The sequence below is a fragment of the Grampus griseus genome (assembly GCF_964374135.1).
Source record: "Grampus griseus genome assembly, chromosome: 1".
Lineage (NCBI taxonomy): Eukaryota > Metazoa > Chordata > Mammalia > Artiodactyla > Delphinidae > Grampus > Grampus griseus.
The window spans coordinates 11115687-11139982 of NC_139017.1; the positions used below are offsets into that span (position 1 = coordinate 11115687).

At 33.0% G+C, this 24296-nt stretch overlaps 1 protein-coding gene across 3 annotated transcripts in view; it reads left to right on the top strand.

Annotated features, from left to right (window-relative positions):
- Positions 1-2359: 2359 nt before the first annotated feature.
- BRINP3 (BMP/retinoic acid inducible neural specific 3) overlaps positions 2360-24296 on the top strand; it is a gene marked incomplete at both ends in the record, with an annotated part of 396299 nt that continues 374362 nt past the window's right edge. The window contains one exon of one of the 3 annotated variants that reach the window (XM_082672168.1): positions 2360-2625. In XM_082672168.1, coding sequence (XP_082528294.1) covers positions 2360-2625 — 266 coding nt within the window. The remainder of the gene's footprint in view (positions 2626-24296) is intronic. The other 2 variants (XM_082672169.1, XM_082672170.1) reach the window with 2 other exon arrangements.

Here is a 24296-nt window from a genome sequence, read left to right on the forward strand (position 1 = left end):
TCTTTCAGAAAAACTCATTTCTGAACATAAGTGGGAACATGTATCCATATCAGAAGTTGAAGAAACAGAAATAATTAAAACCTAACACTAACATTTTTAGGTAGTTCCCCTGTACACAATTTAGGAACATCTTTCCATTTTCTTATATGTTAATATTAGGGAATATGAGGACCATGAAACATCTTCAATATATTTGGTAAAGAAAATAATAAAAGCAGTTGTTCTGGGTAATTATATATTGAAAAATGACAGAATTTTAAAATAGGACCTTCAATGTCATCTAGGTCAGTCATATGCTACTTTCACAACATGCTGTTTCTTAACAAAGTCATGTACTTCACCACAAAGAGTAGGGTTTAATTTGATGGTATATAATTACGTGATTTCCTGTAAGTATGAAATATGCTTTGAAACACTCCTAATGTCCTTACATGCTATAGGTGCTTTTCTACGTGCTTTATATAAGTTTTTGGTAACAATGATTAATTTGCTACCTTGAATATATTTGATCAGCAGAATAAAAATGTGTGTTTCACAAAGATAAGAAATATTTATTAACCATTTGGGGATTATACCATACCATCACACATAATAATAATTCTTAGTTTATGAATGAAAATGAAATATACTGTTTTTAAGGTAAATAGTATTGCTTCCACATAAGGAAAACAATATGTAAAAAAATCTATTTTCTTCATCAGAACTGGAAGTTATGATCTGAATCATTTGACAGTGCTATATTTATACAAGTAATTGATGGGGATACAGGATCTTTTAACTCCTACTCCAAAGTATTTTTATTATGTGATATTGTCCTTTCTTATGATAAATCATTGTTAAAACATCTTCACTTGTAAGATGTCCTCTGTTACTTACAGACGAGGGCATATTTTAATCATCACATTTTAAAATCACCACATAAACAACTCATATGATTGGGGCAAATCAGATCGTATGTGGGTATTGAACCTTTTAATTGTGTAGAGGGTAAGACTGAATCTAAAGACCTAGGTCAGCCATATTGTATCACTGTTTTGAGATAGTTTTTAGTGGCAAAATTGCTGTGTACCTCTCATATTGAAATAATTCAGGATTAAATTGTGAATTACAGGGTTACAACTAACAGCAAATTAAAATTATCAATTGCCATAACCAAACACCAGAGACATATGGCAACTGTCATAGTTAGAATATTTTACTTAATACTGTGCATTTTGATGGCTTCCTAAAGAGATTTTGCTGACCCAAAATGCTCACAACCAAACTTCTTGCTAGTCAGAATTTCTATAATGCATGGTTCTATGTGTTATAAATAATAATTTTGAAAAAGTTTGGTGGGATGGAAAGTAAAATTGAAATTCAAATATTTGTAGAATATTTTGCATAGCATATAAACTGCATCAGTTGCTTTGTGTAAGGTCATTTATACTATATCACATTGGGATGACACCTCTTTGTTACTTTGGTTTTGAATGCCTATAAAATTAATGTATGTGTTTTTATAGTTTATGTATAATCTATATTGTTTTAGTTTGTGTATGTATATGAATTTTGTAGGTATGCCTGTTTATCTTATGAATAAGACACAGATGTCCATTTAAATCTTTTAAATGTGCTAGAAATAATTATAATTCTGTTTAAATAATCAAGGAAGTTTTTCCCTAATAGAATAATGTTAAAAATAACTAAGCAAAAATGCATACCTCTACTCCCACCCACCCCCACATCCACCCATCCACGCATCTAAATATATTGCTAGAAATAGATAAATGATAGAGGCATAGATACACACACTTATTTATTTACTTGTTTATGTATTCTTAGACCCACAGTTTCATTCCATCTCAGTTTATCTATATTTTAATCCATTTTAAAGCCTTTTTCTAATAAGTAAACAATAAAATACATGTATTAAAATTTATAACACAATTTATTAAGTAAACATATTCAATATTTCTTTTGAAAGTGTCCAGTGTTATAAAACATTTAAGCTGAAAAAACAATTATGAGTCAAAACTTCTGCTGGTTGTTGCTCAGTGGGTTTAGTGATCCACTGTATAATGCTGTCCTGACAAGGCTTGCTGTAACTCAATGACTTATTTTCCAATAAATACAAAAAGAACCAAAGTATGAAAGATACACAGCTCTGAAAAAAGAAATTATTTCAGTTTATTTGTTAATCACTTTTGCTATTATCTGATTTAAAACACTGATATTAGATTTTTGAAAAAGGATTTGCCACTTCAGTACCTTAATTGCTAGAAAAGAATCTTCCAGGGGCTAACTAATTGCCTGTGTGTTTTGTCTAGGTGTTGAGGGAAAGCTAAGAGAATGAAGGCTCTAAGTCCCCAGTGGAAGCATGATATGGCGGAGCAGAGCTGGTGCTGAATTGTTCTCTCTGATGGCTCTATGGGAGTGGATAGCACTGAGTCTTCATTGCTGGGTTTTAGCAGTTGCTGCTGTTTCGGATCAGCATGCCACAAGCCCCTTCGACTGGCTCCTCTCTGATAAGGGACCCTTCCATCGTTCACAGGAATACACAGATTTTGTGGACAGAAGCCGGCAGGGATTTAGCACAAGATACAAGATATACAGGTATGAAGCAAAGGGAAAGCAATTACAGATATCTTCCTTGAAGGTGGTGGATAACTAAGTTGCTCTAAGGGAAAGTTTCAGGTGGGAAAGGGTTATTATCAAAAGGGTTATTATTGACCATTCACCATGGTAATGTTTTCTGGTTATTTAAAAGTATTTCTTGGAGATATACTTCTTATGGAAAAACTGGATAATGGTGACCACAAGTGCAGAACTCCCAAATTCTTGACTGCTAAACTGCCGTAAAGTAAGTTTCAGTTAACTCTGAGGCTGAGTTTATCATTTTAAATACTCAAAATTTTAAAAGGAAATTTCTTGAATGGCCTTTCCTTTCTACCTTGTATCAGGATTTGTTTCCTTTTTTTGCTTAAGTGGAAATGGTGTCTTCTACTTAGTCACTGAGAAGTTGAGTCACCTCATCCTTTTTTACCTACAAGGTAATTGCACATTCAGAACCTGGAGGAAATGACCAGGGAATACAAAGGAAATGCAGATAAATAGGATGCGGTAACGAAGGCCAAGAAAAAGGAGGAGGCTGAGATATATGGCCTTTAACTTCTACGGTTATTCTGTTTGAATCTAAATAAGTTACAAAAAAGGAGTCATACTCCACCCAAGCCTAGTGAATCCATTAAGTAGAGGGGTATACAAGTGGTTGCCTGAATGGATTAGATTGCCTTGATCTATGCCATAAAGAATGTTTTATGAAGGTTATCATTTTGGTTTGTTTCTTCATGGTAGAAATGTACAATTCCCAGTGACTGGTTTAGATGTATGCAGAAGCAAAACTTAGTTTTGTTTTTGTGCCTGTATCTATGTAGATCCTGTTATATAAATATTTTGTTTTATATGTGCACCAGAGGGCACTGTGCTTCTGGTCTGTATGCAGTCTTTTATACAGCATTGTGAGAAATGTATAAATCCTATCAGCCATGCATATTTACAGAAGAGACTGAGGGGTACTGAACACGTTCCATAAAGCATCACACAATTATTGCTCTGTGTGTGTGTGCACACGCTTAAATAAGAAATCCTTTAGTCCAGGTAGTCAGGGCCTGGTCACAAGTCTACAAAAAAGACATTCTACTTTTTTAAATGAAATGACAAATACTAAAGATTTCTTTCTGACATGCAGCAGGAAAGTCAATATATTATGAGTCCAGCTGTATTCAGTTTTACATGTGTTTGTGGGTTTAGCCAGCTTTCTTTCACAAATTGAGGCTACTTCAGTTTCATACTGTGAGAATGTCTTCTATTTCAGCATTCTTCAAGAGGATTTTTAACAGTCTGTCAAACAGACTGATGCCAGAGCGTGTCTCCATGATCTATGGGCATCGCTGTTGGGAGGTCTGAGTTGTTGTCTTGTGTGTGATTGTTATGGTTCGGCTTATCGGTTGATCAGCTATGAGTTGCAAACATGGCTTGACATGTGTTTAGAGGTTCTAAGCTGAATGAAAGAGACATTTTTTGGATCACCACAGTGGAAGGTAATGAAACATAATGCCTTGGGATTTGTTTGCAAGGCTCGTGCATTCCCTGTAGTTTTCATGGGACTCTATTCTTAAACACCTTCAGTAACCCTCTATTCTTCATCCTTCCTATGTCTTTACCTTTGTGGCTTGAATAAACGTGGATGGAAATTGTTTATTTATAAACAATGGAATAAGATGTCCCTGTCCTCCTGCCTGGACCAGACTACAACTTATATAACCTTTGAAACATTGGCTAATGATGCTATGATCACTGATGGTTGCTATAAAATGGGCAGTATAATATACTCATGAGGACTCTTTTGCCTTGGCACTGTGAGATATTTCATTTGTCCCACTAGTATTTCTCCAAATTTCAGAGAATGCTATCCACTTATCCATATGATATAATGGATCTGAGTTCTTCCTGGTGAAGTTGACCTTGTTTTTGAGATATTAGAACATCTCAAATCCAAGGATTAGAATAGCTTCCTGGTTTTTGGCTTTATTTTGTTATTACTTTTGTTTTTAATATTTGTCTCAAAAATAATTATTAGAGACTTTATGTTTCACAAATGTTTACTCTAGTTATATAATTGGTGAATCTCTAAGACATATAGATGAAAAATTAGTATTTTTCCATATTAAGCACTAGATTTATCATTTTAAAAGACCACATAATTTTGAAAAGTGATCAGCCAAATTCTACTAGTGCTTATTATTACTGTCATAAGCTTCTTTATACTAGGTATTTCGTTGACATAATTCCTGAAATTCTTTAGTTACGAATGTAAAACATATTAAGCCTGTTAAAATAATTAGGTCAAATTTCTTTCAGTTGTCTGTTTTCATTTTATCTTCTTCTTCAGTAACATATTTTTCTTTTCACTTCAAATACAGAACAGCAAGCTCATAACAACTGAACATTACTAGAACCATAGTCAGGGCTTAAAGAAAAAAAGTACCACTTTTTCTTGATAGGCTGCATTTTTGTCAACTGTCAAAGCTTATGTTTTAAATTGAAGTGTATTATAAAGTATTTTTAGGTTTTATTCTGAAGCTACATTATGACATAAGAGGTGATTATTTTATGAGCAGATCATTGAATTGAAAGCATAGAATGAGCTTGCTAACACTTAAATTGTTATTTGGTTAAATATTAAAAGTTGGATTTTCTGCCATCTTTTAGCTAAAGATTGATAATGGAACTTAGGGTAGGCATTTTAAGTAAGTGTTCTACTCTTAGACAGTGGGCTATGCCTAGAGAAATTGTGCCCCATTTGAAGCATAGAATAGGAGCACACTTGGCCCCTTAATAAGCTGGAGCCTTGTGACTACAGCTATTATGTTCTCGAAACACCCTCAGGCAGTATGCCTACCAGCAAATGCATAATTTTTTCCAGCGCGCGGAAATCCTCATTCTTTTAATAAGTTATGGAGTTCTGGATGAGGGACACCCTTTTAGTAATCCAGACACCATTATCTTGAACCACAGATATGAATTCTAAGGTCAGATGGGTGGTGATTTTTATTCTCATAAAAGAGACATTTCACATATGTAAATCTTAAGATACATTGCTAGAAAATAAAAGTCTTTTTTTTTTTGGCCTAACTTCTACCAATCTTTGCCTAACCACATGTGCAAGTGAATTATGTGGGAAATGATGATGCTTTTCTTACAACTTTTTAAAATAATATTAAGATATGTCATATTACTGCCACTTAGCTTGCTTCTTCAGAGCAATTTTTCAAAGCAAAATTTGAGTGAGAATAGGAAAAAATTGAAATAAACATGATGCCTCATGGGTCTTCCTGGTAACGTTCCCTGAGAAAAATTTTATTTAAAGAAAAGTCTTGGAAAGGATAAGTCAACCTAGAAAAAAATAAGTGTATGGACACTTCATGACAGGGGTTTAATGAAATAGTGTGTGGGGATGAGGTGGGAGCTTTTGAGTAAATAGTTCTGGAATTTGGGTAGCCATATGAGAAAAACAGAAGTGAGGTCTCTTTCCAATACCATATACACAAATCTGCTTTATATGGAATAAGGATCTAAATAAAAAAGGCAAAAATATTAAGTTTCTAGAAGAAAACAGAGGAAAGCACTTTCAGATATGTAAGGATTTCTTAGAATACAAGGTATTAAACAACCAAAAAACCCTGATCAGTTCAGGTATGTTAACATTAACAGGAGTGTAGCCACCAGCAGTATCCTGGATAAATCTCCCAAGCAGAATGTAAAGTGAAAGAAACACAACAGGAGAACTTTGCACATAGTATGAGTCTATTATATGAGGTTCACAAAACAGATACAACTAATTTACACTGTTTAGATATGCATAACTAAAGACGGTTGGTAAAACCTTAAAGAAAAAAAAAAGCAAGGAAATGACTATAATAAAAAGCAAGGAAATGACTATAATAAAAATCAAGATAGCAGTTATCTCCAAGAGGAAAGGAGAAGGATGGGATTTTTAGGGGAGAACATGAGGGATTTCTAAAATGACAATACTCAATTTCTTAAACTGGATAGTTGTTACAGTGGTGTTAATTAGACCCTAAATATTTTAGACAATTATTCGTATAGATTTTATATTTCATAAAATAAAATATTTAAAAAGTAAGTGAATGTTGTGTCAGCTTTGAATTGAAAAACTGGAGTCCTCAAATTAAGTATATTAATTAATCTCTTTGAATTATTCCCCAGTTCAATATTTACTATTAAAGTTTATGAAGCCCTTTTATATTCCATAGAAATGTTCAATATGTGAGTAAGATATGCCCCAATACAAAATTATATTTTGGTATATATACATACATTCTTATACAAAAGTAAAATTTTTGCTTGTTGTTGTTTACAAAGACCTTCCATTTTTTCATATGTGATTTTAACTGTAGCCTTTTATTGATGGTATTATTATATCAATTTCAAAAAGTTAACATTCAGAGATTTTAAATAGCATGTCTATAAACAGTAAATGTTAAAAAATAATTAAAACCCATATTTAAAAATTTAAATTAAATAATCATCTTACCACAATTAAAAAAAACAAAAACAAAAGCCCCCATAGACAACTGACTACATCTTTGGAATTAAATCTTCTGATATGTAAAAACAACTCTATTGGACAACTCGTGTTTCCTTCTGGGCTCACATATATTAGTCAGTTTTGCTTAGTAAATATATCCTTGATCTAATCTACATCCTTTGTTGTTGACAGAGATCTAATAAAACTGTGTTAGATTGTTACAGTCAAGGCTCCTGGTGAATCAGACCTCTCTATCTCAACAGCCTTGTGTATTCCCTCCATTATTGGCTTTGGGCTTGGCCTTCCCTTGTCAATGTAACATCAGCAAATATGATGCAAGCAGAAGCTTATAAAAGTGCTTGTGCACTGGGTTTGCCCTGAATCTGATCTGAAACCACCCTGTGAAGTTCAGTCTGGACCAGTAGAGCAGGAGAGGCCACATGGAGCAGAGAGGAACCAGGCCAGTTGATGTCCTTTGGACCTGATAGCCACCAGACAGAAACAATCACTGGACAAGTGAGACCATCTTATGATAGTCAACCTAGCTGAACTGGTAGAAAATAGAAACCACATTAGTGACCCTAGGCATACTGTAAGAACCAAACAGCTGAGCCCAGCCAGTACTGCTCATTCATTCACAGAATCATTAATAAACAGCCACAAAATCTTGGTCTAAGCCTCTAAGTTTTGGGAAGGTTTTCTGTGTACTGCATATAATTGATACAAGTATTTTTCATCAGGAATATAAATTGGGCAGGTATTTATTAATGATATAAATAATGTGAAATGGTAATTATATCATTTATGAAGAGCTTTATTTAAGAATATATACAAGTGTTTTTAAATGTACAGTGCTGTATATGAACTGTATCTGAATAAAACTGGAAGAAAAAAAAAGAACATGGAAATAAAACTACAGAGAAGATAAAAAAAAGAATGTATACAGTTTTTTAAATAAAAAAAGAAGGGGATTCTAGTTTACAATGTCTTCTAAATAGCAATTCCTTACAGAATCACTTCAAATTTCCTACTAAAATAGTATGAATCCATGGGGGTAAGGGGGACTGAAAACTCAAAACAACACAATCACTATGGTTGGTATTCAACTCTCTGCCAGAATATGAGAGGCATTTCAGTGGTTATAAGAATCAATGATTAGCAAACATAGTTTAGTGCTTAAGATAGAGCAAGCCTAATAGTCTTGACAAAGGTGACACTTACCTTAAATACAGGTGGGAACTACATCATTACTATCAGCTACCTACTCAGAAACCCAGAGTTGTCACCTAATAGAAACTATGCAGTCCTCTCTCTACTGCAGAACCCTGCTTTGTGATGTAACCAAAGTATAAATAATCATCTTTCTTTCCCACTACATTTGGTTATAGCAGTTCCCAAGAATAGCATGGTAGGTAGAGATTTTGCCAGATAAATATGTCCTATGCAATATTTGGGAAATACTTATACTAAAAAATAAAAATTAAATTCTAATAAGTTAGAATTTTAAAAATTTAAATTCTAATTTAACTGGTTGCCATATATTTTATTTGCAAAATCTGGCCACTCTAAGGAGGAAGTAAGTGATTATTGACATTGATGATTATGTATCAGTGACAAGGACTCTCAGAAGTAAATTTGGAAGAGGAAAGGAAAGAGCCCAGAATGCAGTAAGTAGAGTTTCTCATGCACTTTTTTTGTTTAGACTTTCAGAGAAATTAATGTCCCTGTAAATCCTGCCTTAGAAGAAGACAGCCACACGTTGACAATTAAGCCCAAACCTCTACACTTCAGTGCACTTTCCAGCAAACCAAAGAGTGAGCGAGAAAAAATGACACACACACTCTGTCTCTTAGCAGATCTTGGTATTGGCAGATCTCTCTATTCCACATGATATAAATAAAATATAATATTGTAATAGCACCTTTGGGCTTGCAGTGCATAACTGTGTGTCTGTCACATTGTAGGGAGGTTATCTTCACTGAAGGAAGAAAGGAACAAATAAAAAATGGCAGAACAAAAGAAATAAAGATTTATCATAAAGATTCGGTGGAAGAAATCGCCACTTTATGCTCCCCCCCAACCAATACACACATACACAAGCATATACACACATGCACGCTTGGTCTTATCAATAGGTTGTAAGAAAGTATGACATCTACAAAACAGAAGAGATGGTAAGGAAAGAAAACTTTGAAAATAAAAAGGAATTGTGTAGGGTAAGGTAATACTGCAAATAAATTTAGCAACAGGAATAAAATCCACATTAAAAACCATGACACACAGAGTTAAGTGTAAAAACTGCAAATATGTTTATGAAGTTGCATGGAAATGTTAAAATACAATTTTTGGAAGACAGTATTTAACATGAAAGATAGTGATTAAGTTTAAATCATTTGGGTTTATAAGCTCAGACAATATAAATAAATATCTAGAAGAAGGGCCATGTTAAAGATCAAGTACAGTCTTTGAAACGTTTAAGTGGAGAGTTAAAATTTATATTTATTTAAATTCTGAAAATAGGAACTGGAAAAAATAAGTTTAAATGTTATTGCAAACCTTAAGGATAAAAACAGGTAGATATAAAAAGCAGCATTATATCTTAAATTTCCCTGCTACATATGAAAACAAACATACAAAAATTTAAAGATTAAATAAAACTGATAAACATAACTTAAAACAAGGTGACTGCAGAAAAGTATAGTTAATGTAACGAATGTAAATATTTCAAGCTCTGAAAATAACTATTGTAATTGGATTAAAACATTTACTTAAATATGCTACTTATAACAAAGTTACCTAAAACAAAATTACACCTAGGAGAAAAGGCCATAAAATGTAAAAAGATGATCAATTATCTTAAAATCCCTATAATACTACCTAATGAATAGTATATTATACTAGATCTTCTAAAAGCAATTGAACAAAATATAACTGTAACATGAGATTTTAATTTACCATTCTTATTCTGCATGGATAAAATAGACCACAAAAAAAGTAGTGTAGGGGTGGGGAAAGGCAGATAATTTGAGTATTGAATTTAGTACAATTGTACTAAATTTTGTACCTAACATGTATACTTCTTAAGAACATACATGGGATACTTATAAAAAAACTTTAAACACAATATATCCCTACATTTTAGGGGTGTTGAAATGTAACCACGTAACCTTAAAACGAATATTCAGAATGTAAATTTAAAGCAATTAATTCAACTATTGGCTCATAAAGTTGCAAATTCAAAAATATTTAATGTCATTAAATATGATTTATTTTCAAAGATATTGAATATTATGAAGGATTCTTTCCTATTCTTTCAATTACAAAGTTAAATAAAACATAAAACCCCCAAAAGTTAAAATCAGAAAGTAGGGTTTGTGATTTTTCCCATGATCTTACTTTTTTAGTGTATAAACATGTAGGATATAAAGATTACAAGTAAATGTTTCCAATGTATCACTTGTTGGAAAGTTTTATAGATTTTTCCTTACATTTTTGTATAATAGTATGTGAAATTCATATGACCGGGCAAAATACTAAATGTCATTAAAATATTAGGATGAGACATACGTTACTTGAAAAACCACTTCCAAATAATTAACAGTAAAATTATGAGAATTTACCAGGATTATTTAAATAAAAGTTTTAAAAAATGAGGTATATTTTCTCTTTGAGCGTTAACACCTAGTTTAAAAATAATTGTAATAAAACAGCTTTATATCACAAGTAAGAACTATAAAATGAGTCAGTAGTGTTCTATGGAACATATATATAGTGTAGACTAAAAGGGGTAAAGATGGAACTAAATACTGTGCTTTCATTATGTGATTGTGCTTTCACATGTCGTTTAATTTTCCAGACAACCCTCATATAAAAATTCCCAATTTACAGATTAACAAAATAAAAACATAAACCTGTTGCCCTTTTGTTTACCCCTCCTATCCCTGAATATCTGTCCTTAAACTTATGCTATTGCTCTAAAATCACCTGTTGACTCCTCTGAACTATGAATGCCTTGGAGGCAGGACCTTTCTGCTTTCTATTTAAAATTTTATATACCTTATTTTATTTCTATATTTTTATTTGTCTTTATATTCCTAGAGAGAGCAGTTGCTCAGTCATCAAAAGCATCGGCTTTAGATTTGGGCTGCTTGGTTTCAAAGCCAGCCCTCATCCCACTGAAAATATCCTCTCTTGAATGTAAGCAAGGAGACACGAATTGTTTCTGTTTTTGTCACTAACCAACTGTGTTACCTCAGATTTAGAAACTAATTTCTCAGACCTCAGTATCCTCTTTTGTAAAATTAAGGGTGCTCTAGATCTCTAAAGATCTTTGTGTTATAAACTTCAAAGCTTGTAAGCCCAAAAGCAAAATGGAAAATGTCAGAACAAATACATGGCATGAAAACAAAAATCAACTCTTGTTAATTCTTCTATCTGCATTCTTCTGTCTTTTGTAAAAGTCACTTATAAATGCTTTTAAAAAATAATATCTAAGAATGTCTCATATTACTCTGTGTTCATTTGTACTTAAACATAAATTATGTAATAATTTCCCTTTTCTTCATCACTCCAATTCTTTTCTATTTTGTATATGTTATATTGAAGAGGCTATACAGAGAATAAAGCTATTTTTCTTAGTTGGTTGATTTTCCATAAATCCTTCCATTAGTCTGTTAGCACATTTTACAGTCAGGGATAAATTAAGGAGAGTATTCTAGGTAGTGATTTTATAAATAAATAACCTAAATTAATTGAATACATCTATTAAACAACTCTATTTACATCTCTAATTTTGAGATTAAGCCATAAAATAAATTTAAATTTTTGTTACTTAATTCTAATTCATAATCAGATATCCATATGAATTCATACTTTATTCTTTAGTTGACATTGGAAAAATTTCAGTCAGGAATAAAATAGAAATATTAATTCAAGGCTTTAGGAATTATCGAAATTCAGGAAAGCTAGTTCTTAATGAGGATTGTATTATAATCTCATGATCATAAATAAAATACATGCTTTGTAACAATTAATAGAATTTATAAATAATAATATTTAGTCTAATAGTGCATTCGTGTTTGTTTCTATTAAAATGAAAAAATGAACAGAGCTCCTAGTTCACACAATTATTTACAAAAGAAGAAATAACAATTATGATTTTTTGGCATTCAGACAAGTAAATTATTTGATTAATTCTCTCTCTAGTTTCATCTTCCCACGCATTCTGATACTTCACAGCCTTTATCTCTGTGGTCTTCTTACAAATTTAATTGCCAAAATTATCAGTGTTGTTTTCTTTGGTGCATTTGAATTGCTAACATGCATTTTTTTTTTTTATTGAGCACTATTCCAAAAATGCAAAATTTTAAACTAGAGAAAAAAACTGAGTAATATTAGTTTTTTTAGGGGTTTCCTTGGCTTTTTCCTTGAGTGTGTGTGCATTGTGTGTATTTAAAAGGACTGTTACGAAAAAAAGTCATTTGCATTATATTTCTCATTGTAAGTAAGAAAAGGTCCTAAAGTGGCATTTATTATGTCTTCTCTGCTTTAATATAAAATAAAGTAATTGCTATTTAATTGCAATACTTTAAAAAAATTTCCAACTTTTAAAAATTAGTCATAAAATTAAGATTAGGTTATTATCTCTTTTATTTTAACAAGCATGTAATATGAATTACAGTAAAAGATTACTCACGTTCATATTATACCTTCCAAAGTTAAAGCTGAAATTTATACTGAATATTTATGGTTTTTAATAGAGTTTATTCAATATCTATAATTAAATCATTCTTTTATAGAAGTAACAAGTTTTATTTTTTTGAAATTACTTTTTCTATAAATTGCTTATTTTTCCTATTATTTTCGACTGGAATCATAATTCCATAATCTGCCTTAGATTGTAAAAATTATCCAGTGAAATTCATTTGGCCTAGAGAAGAGTTTTACATCAATTAATTAGTAATATTTATTAATGGAATTTGCCTCAGACTGAAGTGATATATGAAATACATAGATGTTCAGCAAATGTTGGTTGAAAAAAATTACTCAGAGTGTTCATATAGTCTTATTTTCCTTTCATCTATTTCTCTAAATATTCCAGTAAACAAAGGTAATGTAAAACACGTACTATTTATTATATCAAAAAAACTTAATATTTATTAATAAACCATTTTAGTTTAAGTGTAAAAGCTTATAACCTTGATTATAGGCACAGGAGACATTTTCATGCTCTTTGCTTACTATTAAACAACTATTAAAGCTTTTCTGAATGTTTTACCCATAGTCAAGAAACAGAGATTCCACAATATTTGGAAGTAGTTCACTTATGTAAAAGTTTATTGTGAAGCATTAGTACCTCAAAACCTCACTGTATATGTTCCACAGACATATGATTACTTTTGTGTCTGTCTCTACTTTTTTTTAGTAATCTTCTCTTTTCCACATAGGTGCAGGCTCCCTGTTCTCTTCCTTTTTGACACAGTTGAAAAGAGGCAGAGAGAATGGCCTTGCCATTCATTTGCAAGTCCTTTTTCTAACAGACATTTCCTTGGCTGCTCACTTAAATAGATATTAGCAGCTCACTAATTAAACTACCTCCCTGTCAGCCTGAAATTAGCAAAGGCTCTGTTTGTCTGTGGCCTTGTATGCTGTCCTATCTTAAAGACACACACTACTATTATCCCAAAGCAGAACAGAACATTAGAGTTAAATAAACACACCCATTTAAAGTTATAAAGTATTTCCTCACAAAATATAATGTTTCAAGGATTATCCATTGTATAAAAAGTGCTTTTTATAGTCGTCACTAAATTCATTACACATAAGAATACTTTTTCACATTTATTATAAAAAAGGGATAATAACTTTCTTTGCATTTATCTTTTCAGAAGATAGACTGTTTTAAATATAAACAACAATTAAAATATAAATCGAACAATTAAAAATGCTCTTAATATTCATCTATTTAAATTAATGATATTTAGCTCATGCTGTATAATCTCCATCTATAATATTACTGTCAAGTGGTCATCAACCCATTCTTTAAATGTTTCCAATGATAGAGAACTCACTCCATCCCAAGACAACTGAATCAATGGATGAACACTTATGACTCTTGGGAATGCCTTCCTGGTGAAGAGCCAGAATTTGTGAGCTTGCGTCTTCTAACTACTGTACCAAATCTACTTCTTCATCGTTTATTTACATTATAGTACCCAGGTGTGCTATTAATCTTTAGTTTTGCAGACATCAAACTGCTCTGTGTATGGCACAGTTTGACTCTCCTACTGCTGAGAGGACTGCCTGTGTGTCCATATCTCATTGAATGTAATATAAAAACATTTTGGCCCCATTTGACAGATCTATCAAGAATTTTCTGTTCTTGAACATTATAATCCAACATCTGCTTGTATTTCAAATCTGCACATTTGAAAAGAATGTCTCGTATATATATTCATTTGCATTAGTGATAAAAAATTATAGATGAATAAGAGTGAAAACAGATCTCTCAACCACATCATGAGAAACCCTCCAAAGAGATAAGTTTCAGTTTTTGTAATGTTCAAAGCCCTTTATCAACAATTTCAAAATCCCAGAGTTCTGAAGATGAGCCTTTTTTCTCTTAGCACATTTAGTTTCAAAACCTGCCCTGCCCTGGACAGACGTGAGGCTATAGCTTTTATTTTTGTACTTAATGCAAATATTCATATGTTGCATTTTAGGGACACTGAGGTATTTAATTATGGGTTGATGGTTTAGACTCCACTGAGGCTATAACATAAGGTATATATACCTTATACTATATATACCTCATTTTCCCTCTGAAGTCTGAAAAACTCTGAACTCAGATGCATTTGACCTCAAGGACTTCAGATAAAGCCCTGTGGCTCTGTATTAACTTCCAGGCTTTTCTCTAGCTTCCCCATTAGGATATTGCTTTTGACCCTGTTAAAATGCGAACAAGGCACAGTTGGATCCTACAGGGCGTGCTTCGTGGCCTCAGATATCAGGAGTTATACCGGGCAGCAGAGGATTCCTGGGATGAGAACCACTTGGGTAACCCAGGTGCCAGAGGCCCCTGGTCCCAGACTCATCCGTAAGGAGCCTGGTTCACACCACCTATCAAACAAACCTCAATCCTCCTCCACACCTCCCCTATAACACACAGATATTTTACAGAATACTGACTTATTTGTTGATCTATTAGGTTAAAAATGCCATCTATGGAGGAATTTAAACAGATTTTCCTATTCTTCAAAATAGGTGTCAAAAGGACACTCCTTTTCCATTTTAAACATTGAAATTATATTTGCAGATCCTTATTTTTAGGTTGTGACCTTGTAATCCTTATACCCTATTGAAAAGTTCTTAAATCTTTTTTTTTTCATTTGACCTTTAACTTAGAGTTAAACTACTTATTTTTGGGCATTATATTGATTTAATCCTGCTCACAGAATAGAGAGATAAAAGGAGCTAAGCGTAGGATAGAAAATGAATTGGCATTATAGAACTAAGGTTTCAGGCCTGTATCTATCATTTAGTTTTTGTGTGAATGTATACAATTGTATCACCCCTCCTTGTCTGTGAGTCCTCATCTAGTAAATGAGGATGACAGGAAATTCTGTAAGTCTATTTCTCACCATGAGATTCCATTGAAGCAGAGTCCTTGCTGGTGTCTTTTTGACAGAAGCTATTTCATAAATGTTAATGATCATGAAGGATTTTATCGCTGCATATAGAAATTAAATGTTTGTAAATATGCCGTAGAACTGACTGCATAGTTTTTCTTTAGGATCAATATTTGAATTTGTTTTGAACATAGTTTTGTGATTTAAAGACTTTTACTTAGTGAACATCGTGTCTGAACATAAAGATCTCAGATTTTTCTAGAATTTCTAAAGTTCATGTGTAATTTTTCAAGATAAATAATCTTAGTTGCTTCTAAAAGGAGAATGATATTGAAATAATGTAAGCTACATGAATCAAAAACTTAAATCTGTTGGAAGGTAACGAAATTTCCATTGTTGACCCTGCCATGATAATTTAGTTACTATGTAGTTTTAGCAAATCATGTGAGATATTTTTTTTTATTTTATAAAGAATCCAAATAGTTGCTTCCTATAATCAAACTGTAAACATTCAATGAATGCATTTTACATTATATTTTAGCTTTCAAAAATGCTTTTTGGTATCTGCTTAAAGAATCGTAGTCTAGTAAGATTCTTAAATGTTATGTTATATTTGCATATTTCAGATTAAAGCAGTTTGATTCAAAGTATTTTTCTGAAAAAACTAAAGCATTGTGAGTATTCCTTTCATTTCACCAATGGAAAAATTATTCAAATGAGAGTAAAAATATTGGCTCAGGACACGGGAACTTAATACCTTGAGTCCTGTTTTTGTCCCTATTTGTGGACTCAGGTGCCTTATTAGAGGAAACAGGATTTATTGTTGATATGATATGAGGTTAGGATTATATTTCATAAGACAGATTCTCTACCTCTATTTCTGGCATTTTAACCATCAAAATTGGGCTCATACTTTAACCCTTCCTTGGCACTCTTCACATTTTGAGTTTTACTGTTCAGGCCTTACATTCAAGTTATCTTCTTTCTGCTTCTGGCCTCAGTAATACTTATAAATTAGATGATCAAACAGTTAAACATCTTTCTACCATTAATTCATTCAAAATGCACACACACTCACACACACACATACACACACATCTTATTATAGAAAATAGTAATGAACTGGTACTTCTGTCTTATTTTATTTTTTTTTTTGTGGTACGCGGGCCTCTCACTGTTGTGCCCTCTCCTGTTGCGGAACACAGGCTCCGGATGCACAGGCTCAGTGGCTATGGCTCATGGGCCTAGCCGCTCCGCGGCATGTGGGATCTTCCCGGACCGGGGCACGAACCCATGTCCCCTGCATCGGCAGGCGGACTCTCAACCACTGCCCCACCAGGGAAGCCCCGGTACTTCTGTCTTAGAAGAAACTTTTTTTTTTCAACTGAGGCATAATCGATATATGTATATATATACACAATTGATTATATATATACTTGATTATATTAGTTTCAGATGTACAACATTATTATTTGATATTTGTACACATTGCAAAATGACCACTATGATAATTCTAATCAACAGTCATCACAATACATAGTCACAAAATTTTTTTTCTTGTGATGAGGGCTCTTAAGATCCACCTTCTCAGCAACCTCCAAACAAGAAATACAGTATTATTAACTATAGTCACCATGCTGTACATTACTCTTGATCTGGATTTTGACATATCCCTTATATTTTGTTAAATATAAAGGAGTCTTATGCCATGCTTTTGTTATTTTAAACTTCAAAATAAATTAAAACTGGAAACTAAAACCACATTAGGGTACTGGAGTTATATAAAAACACTTTATATTAATATAGCCAATTTCAGCTGAAATAGTCTTCATTTCTTCTTTATTGTAATATTCATATGAACATCATGCCTACTTATGAGCAAGACATTTTTCTTTCCTTGGAAGAGTAAAAAGTAGAGTGTACGGGAAGTCACTTTCACCTTTATGTCTGCTGCCCTGAATTATTTCAGAGTCAAAAGGGAAGAAACATACTCACTTCCAAGCCTCTCTCGTTCTATGTCCACACACACACACACACACACCCTCTGAATATGGTACCATTAAACAAAGTAGATAGAAGGTATGATTTCAAATCAGAAAAGGCTTGGCCACTTCCTCCTTTGCCATAGGCAACCAGGGCAAAAATGAATATAGGTGAATCTCAAAAGTCTAGTGAAATTGGTCTTTGGAATCCGAGGTTGGTGGATCCTGTGAAGAAGAACAAGGAACTCCTACAACAGGGCTGGCGTTAACCTGTCTTTTACTTCTGTGTCACTTAGATTGCATTGATAGCTAAGAGTGCATCACTGTTAACCTTTCTTGGGAGGAAACATCTATTCTTGGTGGGTGCCCAGCTCCTCAGTGGCAGGGGTAATGACCTGTTTGTATCTGTGCTGGACCAGCACGTATCTCATACAACACTGCTGTTCACAATTCATTTAAGGAGTTGGATTTAGTATATACCAGCATTTTCTAAATGTGGATGGAATCTTTGCGAAAATCATCCCAGTGGTTTTAAATATGAAGGTACATAAGGGATTTCATGTAAAAATGCATAGGTAGCATAGGCTACCAGTTTAATCTAACAATGGAGTTCTACCGGTAAAATGTAAGTTTCCCCAAAGTAAGGACATATGTCTTTTTGACAAAGTAATTCTGAAAATATTGTTAATAAAAACTTTTGTGGCCTTGATTTTAGTACAGTTTACATACAGAGAGGGGTGATAAGACAGAGCAAGAGAAGAGAAATAGAGAATCATTACAGGGTCATGTCATCTAGTGTCTAAAATGAATATACGGCTTAAAATTATATTTAGGGTTCATTTCTATGTTGTTTTATAACAAAATAACAATCTTTTGATTACTTTTGTAATTTTTGTTGAAACATCTAAAGATTGTACTTAATATTATACAAGGATCAAAAAGTGATTCTAAAATAACTCTTGGACTTTGAAGAGACCTTAGGGATTATTCATTTGGAATCTCCTCATTTTACAGTTTTGATTTTATTATAATATCTTGAGGAGTGAAGCATATACTTTCACAAAATACCTCTATATAAGTGTGGCCCCCTAAATTTGTTTTAGATGACTTCTGTAGTTGCACTATATATCTTACAAGGAAAAAAATTATAAAATCCTGTGGAGCATTATTTTTTTAAATATTTACTTCTCCTCAATGTATTTTATTGTCCACAGTTTATTAATGGAAAATTAAATGGATTAATTATATTTTGATATAATTTTAAACAAATTGTATACTAAGAAATCATTAAACATTTTCAAATATAACCACAAAAATTACCTAAACAAATAATAAAATTGTTGAATGCTGGCTTCCAAAAGTATTATCAAAATAACCCTTTGATACAACAAAGCTGACTTTATTCCTACCATCATAAATGAGTGTTTCTAAAATAGAGATTTAATAGTGTCTCAGAGAAGAGAAGGTAGAGTTGGAATATTTCCAGTTTTGTTTCAGTGGGTCTTTCAATGTGGGTAGTGAGAGGCTTGGATTGGATAAGGACTGGATAAGATTGGATAAGTATCCTGGCTCTACTAGTTTAGGACTAATGGACAGAGCAAAGGGAGGATTTTGAGAACAGGTGTTGAGTATTGGTAATAAACTATTGTTTGATGCTTTCAATTGAGGAGTATATAAGTCTATCAGGAAGATCCTGCAATGGACAATACAGTTATTTGTAACTTACTTTCCTGGGTAAGAATTTTTTGGAATAATAAGGTTATATTGATGAAGATGTTAGTATTTGCATAGAGGTGGTTCTGTCTCAGAACTCTGTTGTTTATTGGAGATGGACAAAAAGTAGCTCAGAAAGGTAAAATAAATTACCTATGGTCTTATACTGTATCTCTTTGGTGAGCAAAAAGACTAGAGCCCAAGTATTTTCATGTATGATGGGCCGTCTTGGCACTTTGCTGAAGAAACCAAGTCCAAGAAACTTTCTCTAGCAGATTTCACCTGCAGTTCCTAGCCTAGCAAGTGAGGTCATCTAAATTTTTAATAAAAATTTATTAATATGAAAAACACTATAAAAACAAGCAGCCACTTTAAACAATACTGGTTATACAGAACTCTTTGAGCAGTTCTCAGTTAGGTGAAGATTTGTCTTCATTAAAAGGATAGAATTTATATATCTTATATTACAATATGATATATCTTACATATAATATATATGTATATATACACACATGTACACACATGTGTACATATATACACATATGTACATACATATACATATATACATATATGTATATATATTATATATGTATATTGTATATTACAATATATCTTATATTGTAATTGTTTATCTTACAGAATTATCTGAGACTGTGAGCTTCCTGAGAGCAAATATAATATCCTATTTATCGTAGTTCCAGTATGTAGCACAGTCTTGCACATAATACATGCTCAATAAATACAATAAATGCTTCCACCAGATGGCACTGAGCTCCTGTAGTTCACACCAAGTCATTTGCTTGTTTGCAGCCACAGACAACTGAGCCATAAACTGAGACTAAGTCTCATGTTTCTGTTTGCTTAATAGGATTTTCAGTCAAACATATTGTTCTATATTTATTATATTGCACAGGACAAATTATTCAGATAATTTTTTTAGGAACAGACAATTTTATTTAAGAACAAAATTTTAAAAAATGAATTCTTAAGCACTATTATTTGTCTCACATATTTGCCATTTATAATTCAAAGATGTTAAGAGATGCAAATTTGGATCTCCTGTTTGCTCTTCTTTTGGGAATGATAATTTAGTCTGGGTAAATTTATCCTGTAAGGTACTGGTACCATTTGTCTAAGAAAGTGATGGAATTATTGGCCTTCTAGGAAAGATTATTGGCCATATAAATTTTAGGATCTTTAGCTCTAGAACTGTCCACCCCAAAATTAATGTAAGTACACCAGGACAAAAACAAAACGAAATTTCATGCTTCTTCTGATTCGAAAATATTTAATTCCCATTTATCTGTATCTAACTAAGGTAAATTATTTCCCCAATCCATGCATGTGTTAAAAGATTATGTTATAAACAGAGTATGACTTTCATAGACATATATGATAAACACATGCAAAAATTTTATTTAACTCACTAATTAATGGGGAACTAGTAAGAAGTTATAACTGGTTCAAAGAAGAATTCAATCAGGAATACAGAAATGAATTTACAAATAGTAAATAGTAAGTAGCAACGAGTAACTAGTTTATTCCATGGTGGAGAGGGTAATTGTCTATCTTACAAAAGCTATTTGCATGTCTATGAGCAAGAGTCATTTGCATTGCTTTCAGTTATCTAAAACTTGCAGAGTTATGAAAAAGCTCAAAGGCTATGGAAAGTGCAGAGTCCTCATAGAATAAAATAACCCTAAAAGGTGTGCTTGGGCAATGCTACATTTTCCACTGAAGACACCCAGTAATATTTCTGGTATATTTCAAAGTCATTTGTATTTTGTTCCTACACTCTCCCCTTACTCCCTTTGTGATCATAAAAATCTCAATGTGAGATTCTTGATTGCAAAAAGGTCTGCATTTTTTGATTTGGCCTGACCATTTATATAGGTGCAGCATGGATGTTAATTTTCTAAAGAGGCCTTGAATTTGCTTGCAATACTAGAGGTATACAATACTGAGCAATCATTAAGGCCACAAATTTAATTTCTGTCTGGAAGTTTTTAATAAATCTTGGATTGCACTTTTAAAACCCTTTACCTTTTTCTATCCCAATACTTGGACGCCAAGTCCAAGAAACTTTCCCTAGCGGATTTCACCTGCAATTCTTAGCCTGGCAAGAAGAAACCTTCCTTACTACTTATAAGCCTTGAACCTTGGAAGCCAAGTATCAGGCTAATTTTCTTGGAAAGTCTTTGTGAGAATTGGTCCCATAAGGACAGCCACCATTTGTTTCTTAAGTAAGAAACCTTGTTATTCCAGTAATATGACACTTCAATAAGGTTTTGATTATAAAATTGAGTTGCTGAATTAAATCCTGGTAAGAAAGAGGGCAGACTTTTACTGACCAATGTGAATAAATATATTGTTGTGAAAAGAAGACAGCAAGAGAGATTCTGAATTCTGAAGGGTCAGTGAGAATCAGATGTCATTTAAAAAACTTTCATTTTAGTTTGCAAAACATAGATTATAATATTGTTGTGGGTTAGATAGTTCAAGAAGATAGACTTCCTTCTATATCTAGAAGGTTGAGCATTAAAATAAAATAACAAATAAGCAACGATAAAACAATTTTTCTCATCTCTTCACTTATTCCTATGTAATTAGCTTTTGGTCTGCTGGATCTTGGGTTAGCAGTCTCAGGAAGCTATATGCTTCTCAACTAAAGAAGTGTTCTGAAAATCCTGACACAGTCCACGATCTGAAAGTTGTCTAAGTGACGTCTATTCAGAACCCTTAGCCAATTTTTTTTTCTTTTTTTTTTGGCTGCATTGGGTCTTCGTTGCTGCACAAAGGCTCTCTCAAGTTGTGGCGAGCACACACACACACACACAGCCAACAACCACTGCTTTAGGGCAAAACTAATTTTTCCTTGAAAAACAAAAACACATACACAATTATATTTCTCTGCCACTCTTGCTCCTAGTATGGTCGCTACCACTTATATAAATTATAACTTTTAACCAAAGTAACTAACTTCTATTTCACTGAAATCTGGATAATTGAGAATTTCCTGTCGTATACAAACTATTTGGACAGACTAGCAAAGCACGTGACTATACATAATTCTTCTTATAGTACATACATCCCTTTTTCACTTTTTTTACAGTGGCAAGAATTAACATTTCCATTAACATGACCAAAAGATATAGCCTTTAAATTGTAAATATGAATAAGGAGCACAAGTACGTAACGGGGCAATTACAAGAATGATGTCTAGCTACTCACTAGATAATCGGAGGTCAGAAGATAATGGAATGGGGTATATTGACAGATAGGATAAAATGTTATCAGGTTGTGACCCTTCCTGTAAGGGAAAGAAGTGGGGAAAACTGAGAGAGGAAAGCTGGGGAGGGAGGTATTAACAATGATGATAGAAAGGAGTGATAGTTCTAAAATGTGATACTTGAACTGAGATCTGAAAAGTGAGCATGCACCGTACAAAAGCTGCAAGGAGAAAGAATATCCCAGGCAGAGGAATTGCAGTTATTCATCAGAGAAAGGGCTTGGAAGGCCTTGGAAAATCAGGTTCGTGGTGTTAGATGAGGTTAGAGAAACCTAGAAGCTAGATCTTGCGGCTTTTGAATGCCAGAGTTGACTTCAGGTGTATATTCTAAACACAAGGAGAGAATGTTGATAGCTTGTAACCAGAGGATAGTGGTTGATCTGATTTACTTTTTAAAAGATTATTTGGCACCATGAAGATAATGGATTAGGGAGCAAATATCAGTAGAAACAAGGATAGCAGCTGTGAGACTTACAGTAGTATAATGAAGAATAGATAAAGATGTGGATCCAGGGTAGTAATAGAATACATGTAAATTTCTCCACTTCTTTAGTTCTAATTTGGAACAATACTCCTAACTTCTCAATCCATTAGGGGTGATCCTGTTAACAAAACAGCATATTCTAAAATGTTTGTTAGTCTGCATCTCTTCCTTTTAATAAATTTGATTTATTTATTCATGTTTATCCAATGGGTCATATAAAGTATGTGTTTTTCAGAAAAATTAAAAGCAAACATTATAAACTATGTTCATAAATTAACACAAATAGGTCATCTTTTGCTGCTGTCCCCAATACTGGATGTGACCATTATCTGTGAGCTGTTGGTAAGTTGCAACATCTGGAAGGTTAATGCTGCAGGTCTATTCCTAATTCTCATAGCAAATGCAAGAATTTCCTCAGATGGATTAAAGTAGATTTCATCTGGGAAGTATGAAAACAGGTTCATGCCTCTATTTAGTCCTGTGGAGGCAAAACCTTTAACAACCACATCCCACCTCTTGTAACAGGCAGTAGAATTGCCAGCAAAAGCAGATAATTCTTATCTTATTTAAGAAGTGTTCTGCCCTGAAGCCCCATGCTTCTCCATTGTACTGTTGACTTTAAAATTAATGGCAGTTGTTATTAGGCAAAGGATAAGTTTATTCGAGGTAACAGAGGAATTGCAAACTATGGTGCACCACGAGCAAGTCCAAGGAGAGAAAAGGGAGGCTAGTTTTTATTACGTAGGTTCTTGGAAGAAGTTGTTTTGAACAAAAGTTCATTGGAGGAGAAGGAGAGTTCAGGGTTGTGGCAGTTGCACATTGGTTGCAAGTAATGAGCAGTTTGGTCTGAGGAGTGAGGTAGTCTTTCTTCCTTTGTCTGTGTGAGTTGAGACCAGGGGTAGGTATGGGAAAACTCTCCTTCCCAGCTTCCCAGCTCCATTTTAAACCAGATTTCCATTATCTATTTTCACAATCCTAAAACACTCATAGAGCCCTGGAAGATGGAAGTTTCTGATGGTCAAATATAACAAATAAAAATCATGCTTTTCACCATTTTGTGTGTGATATAGATTCTTAATGTCACCGATTTTGAGTGGCCCAGAAAGGT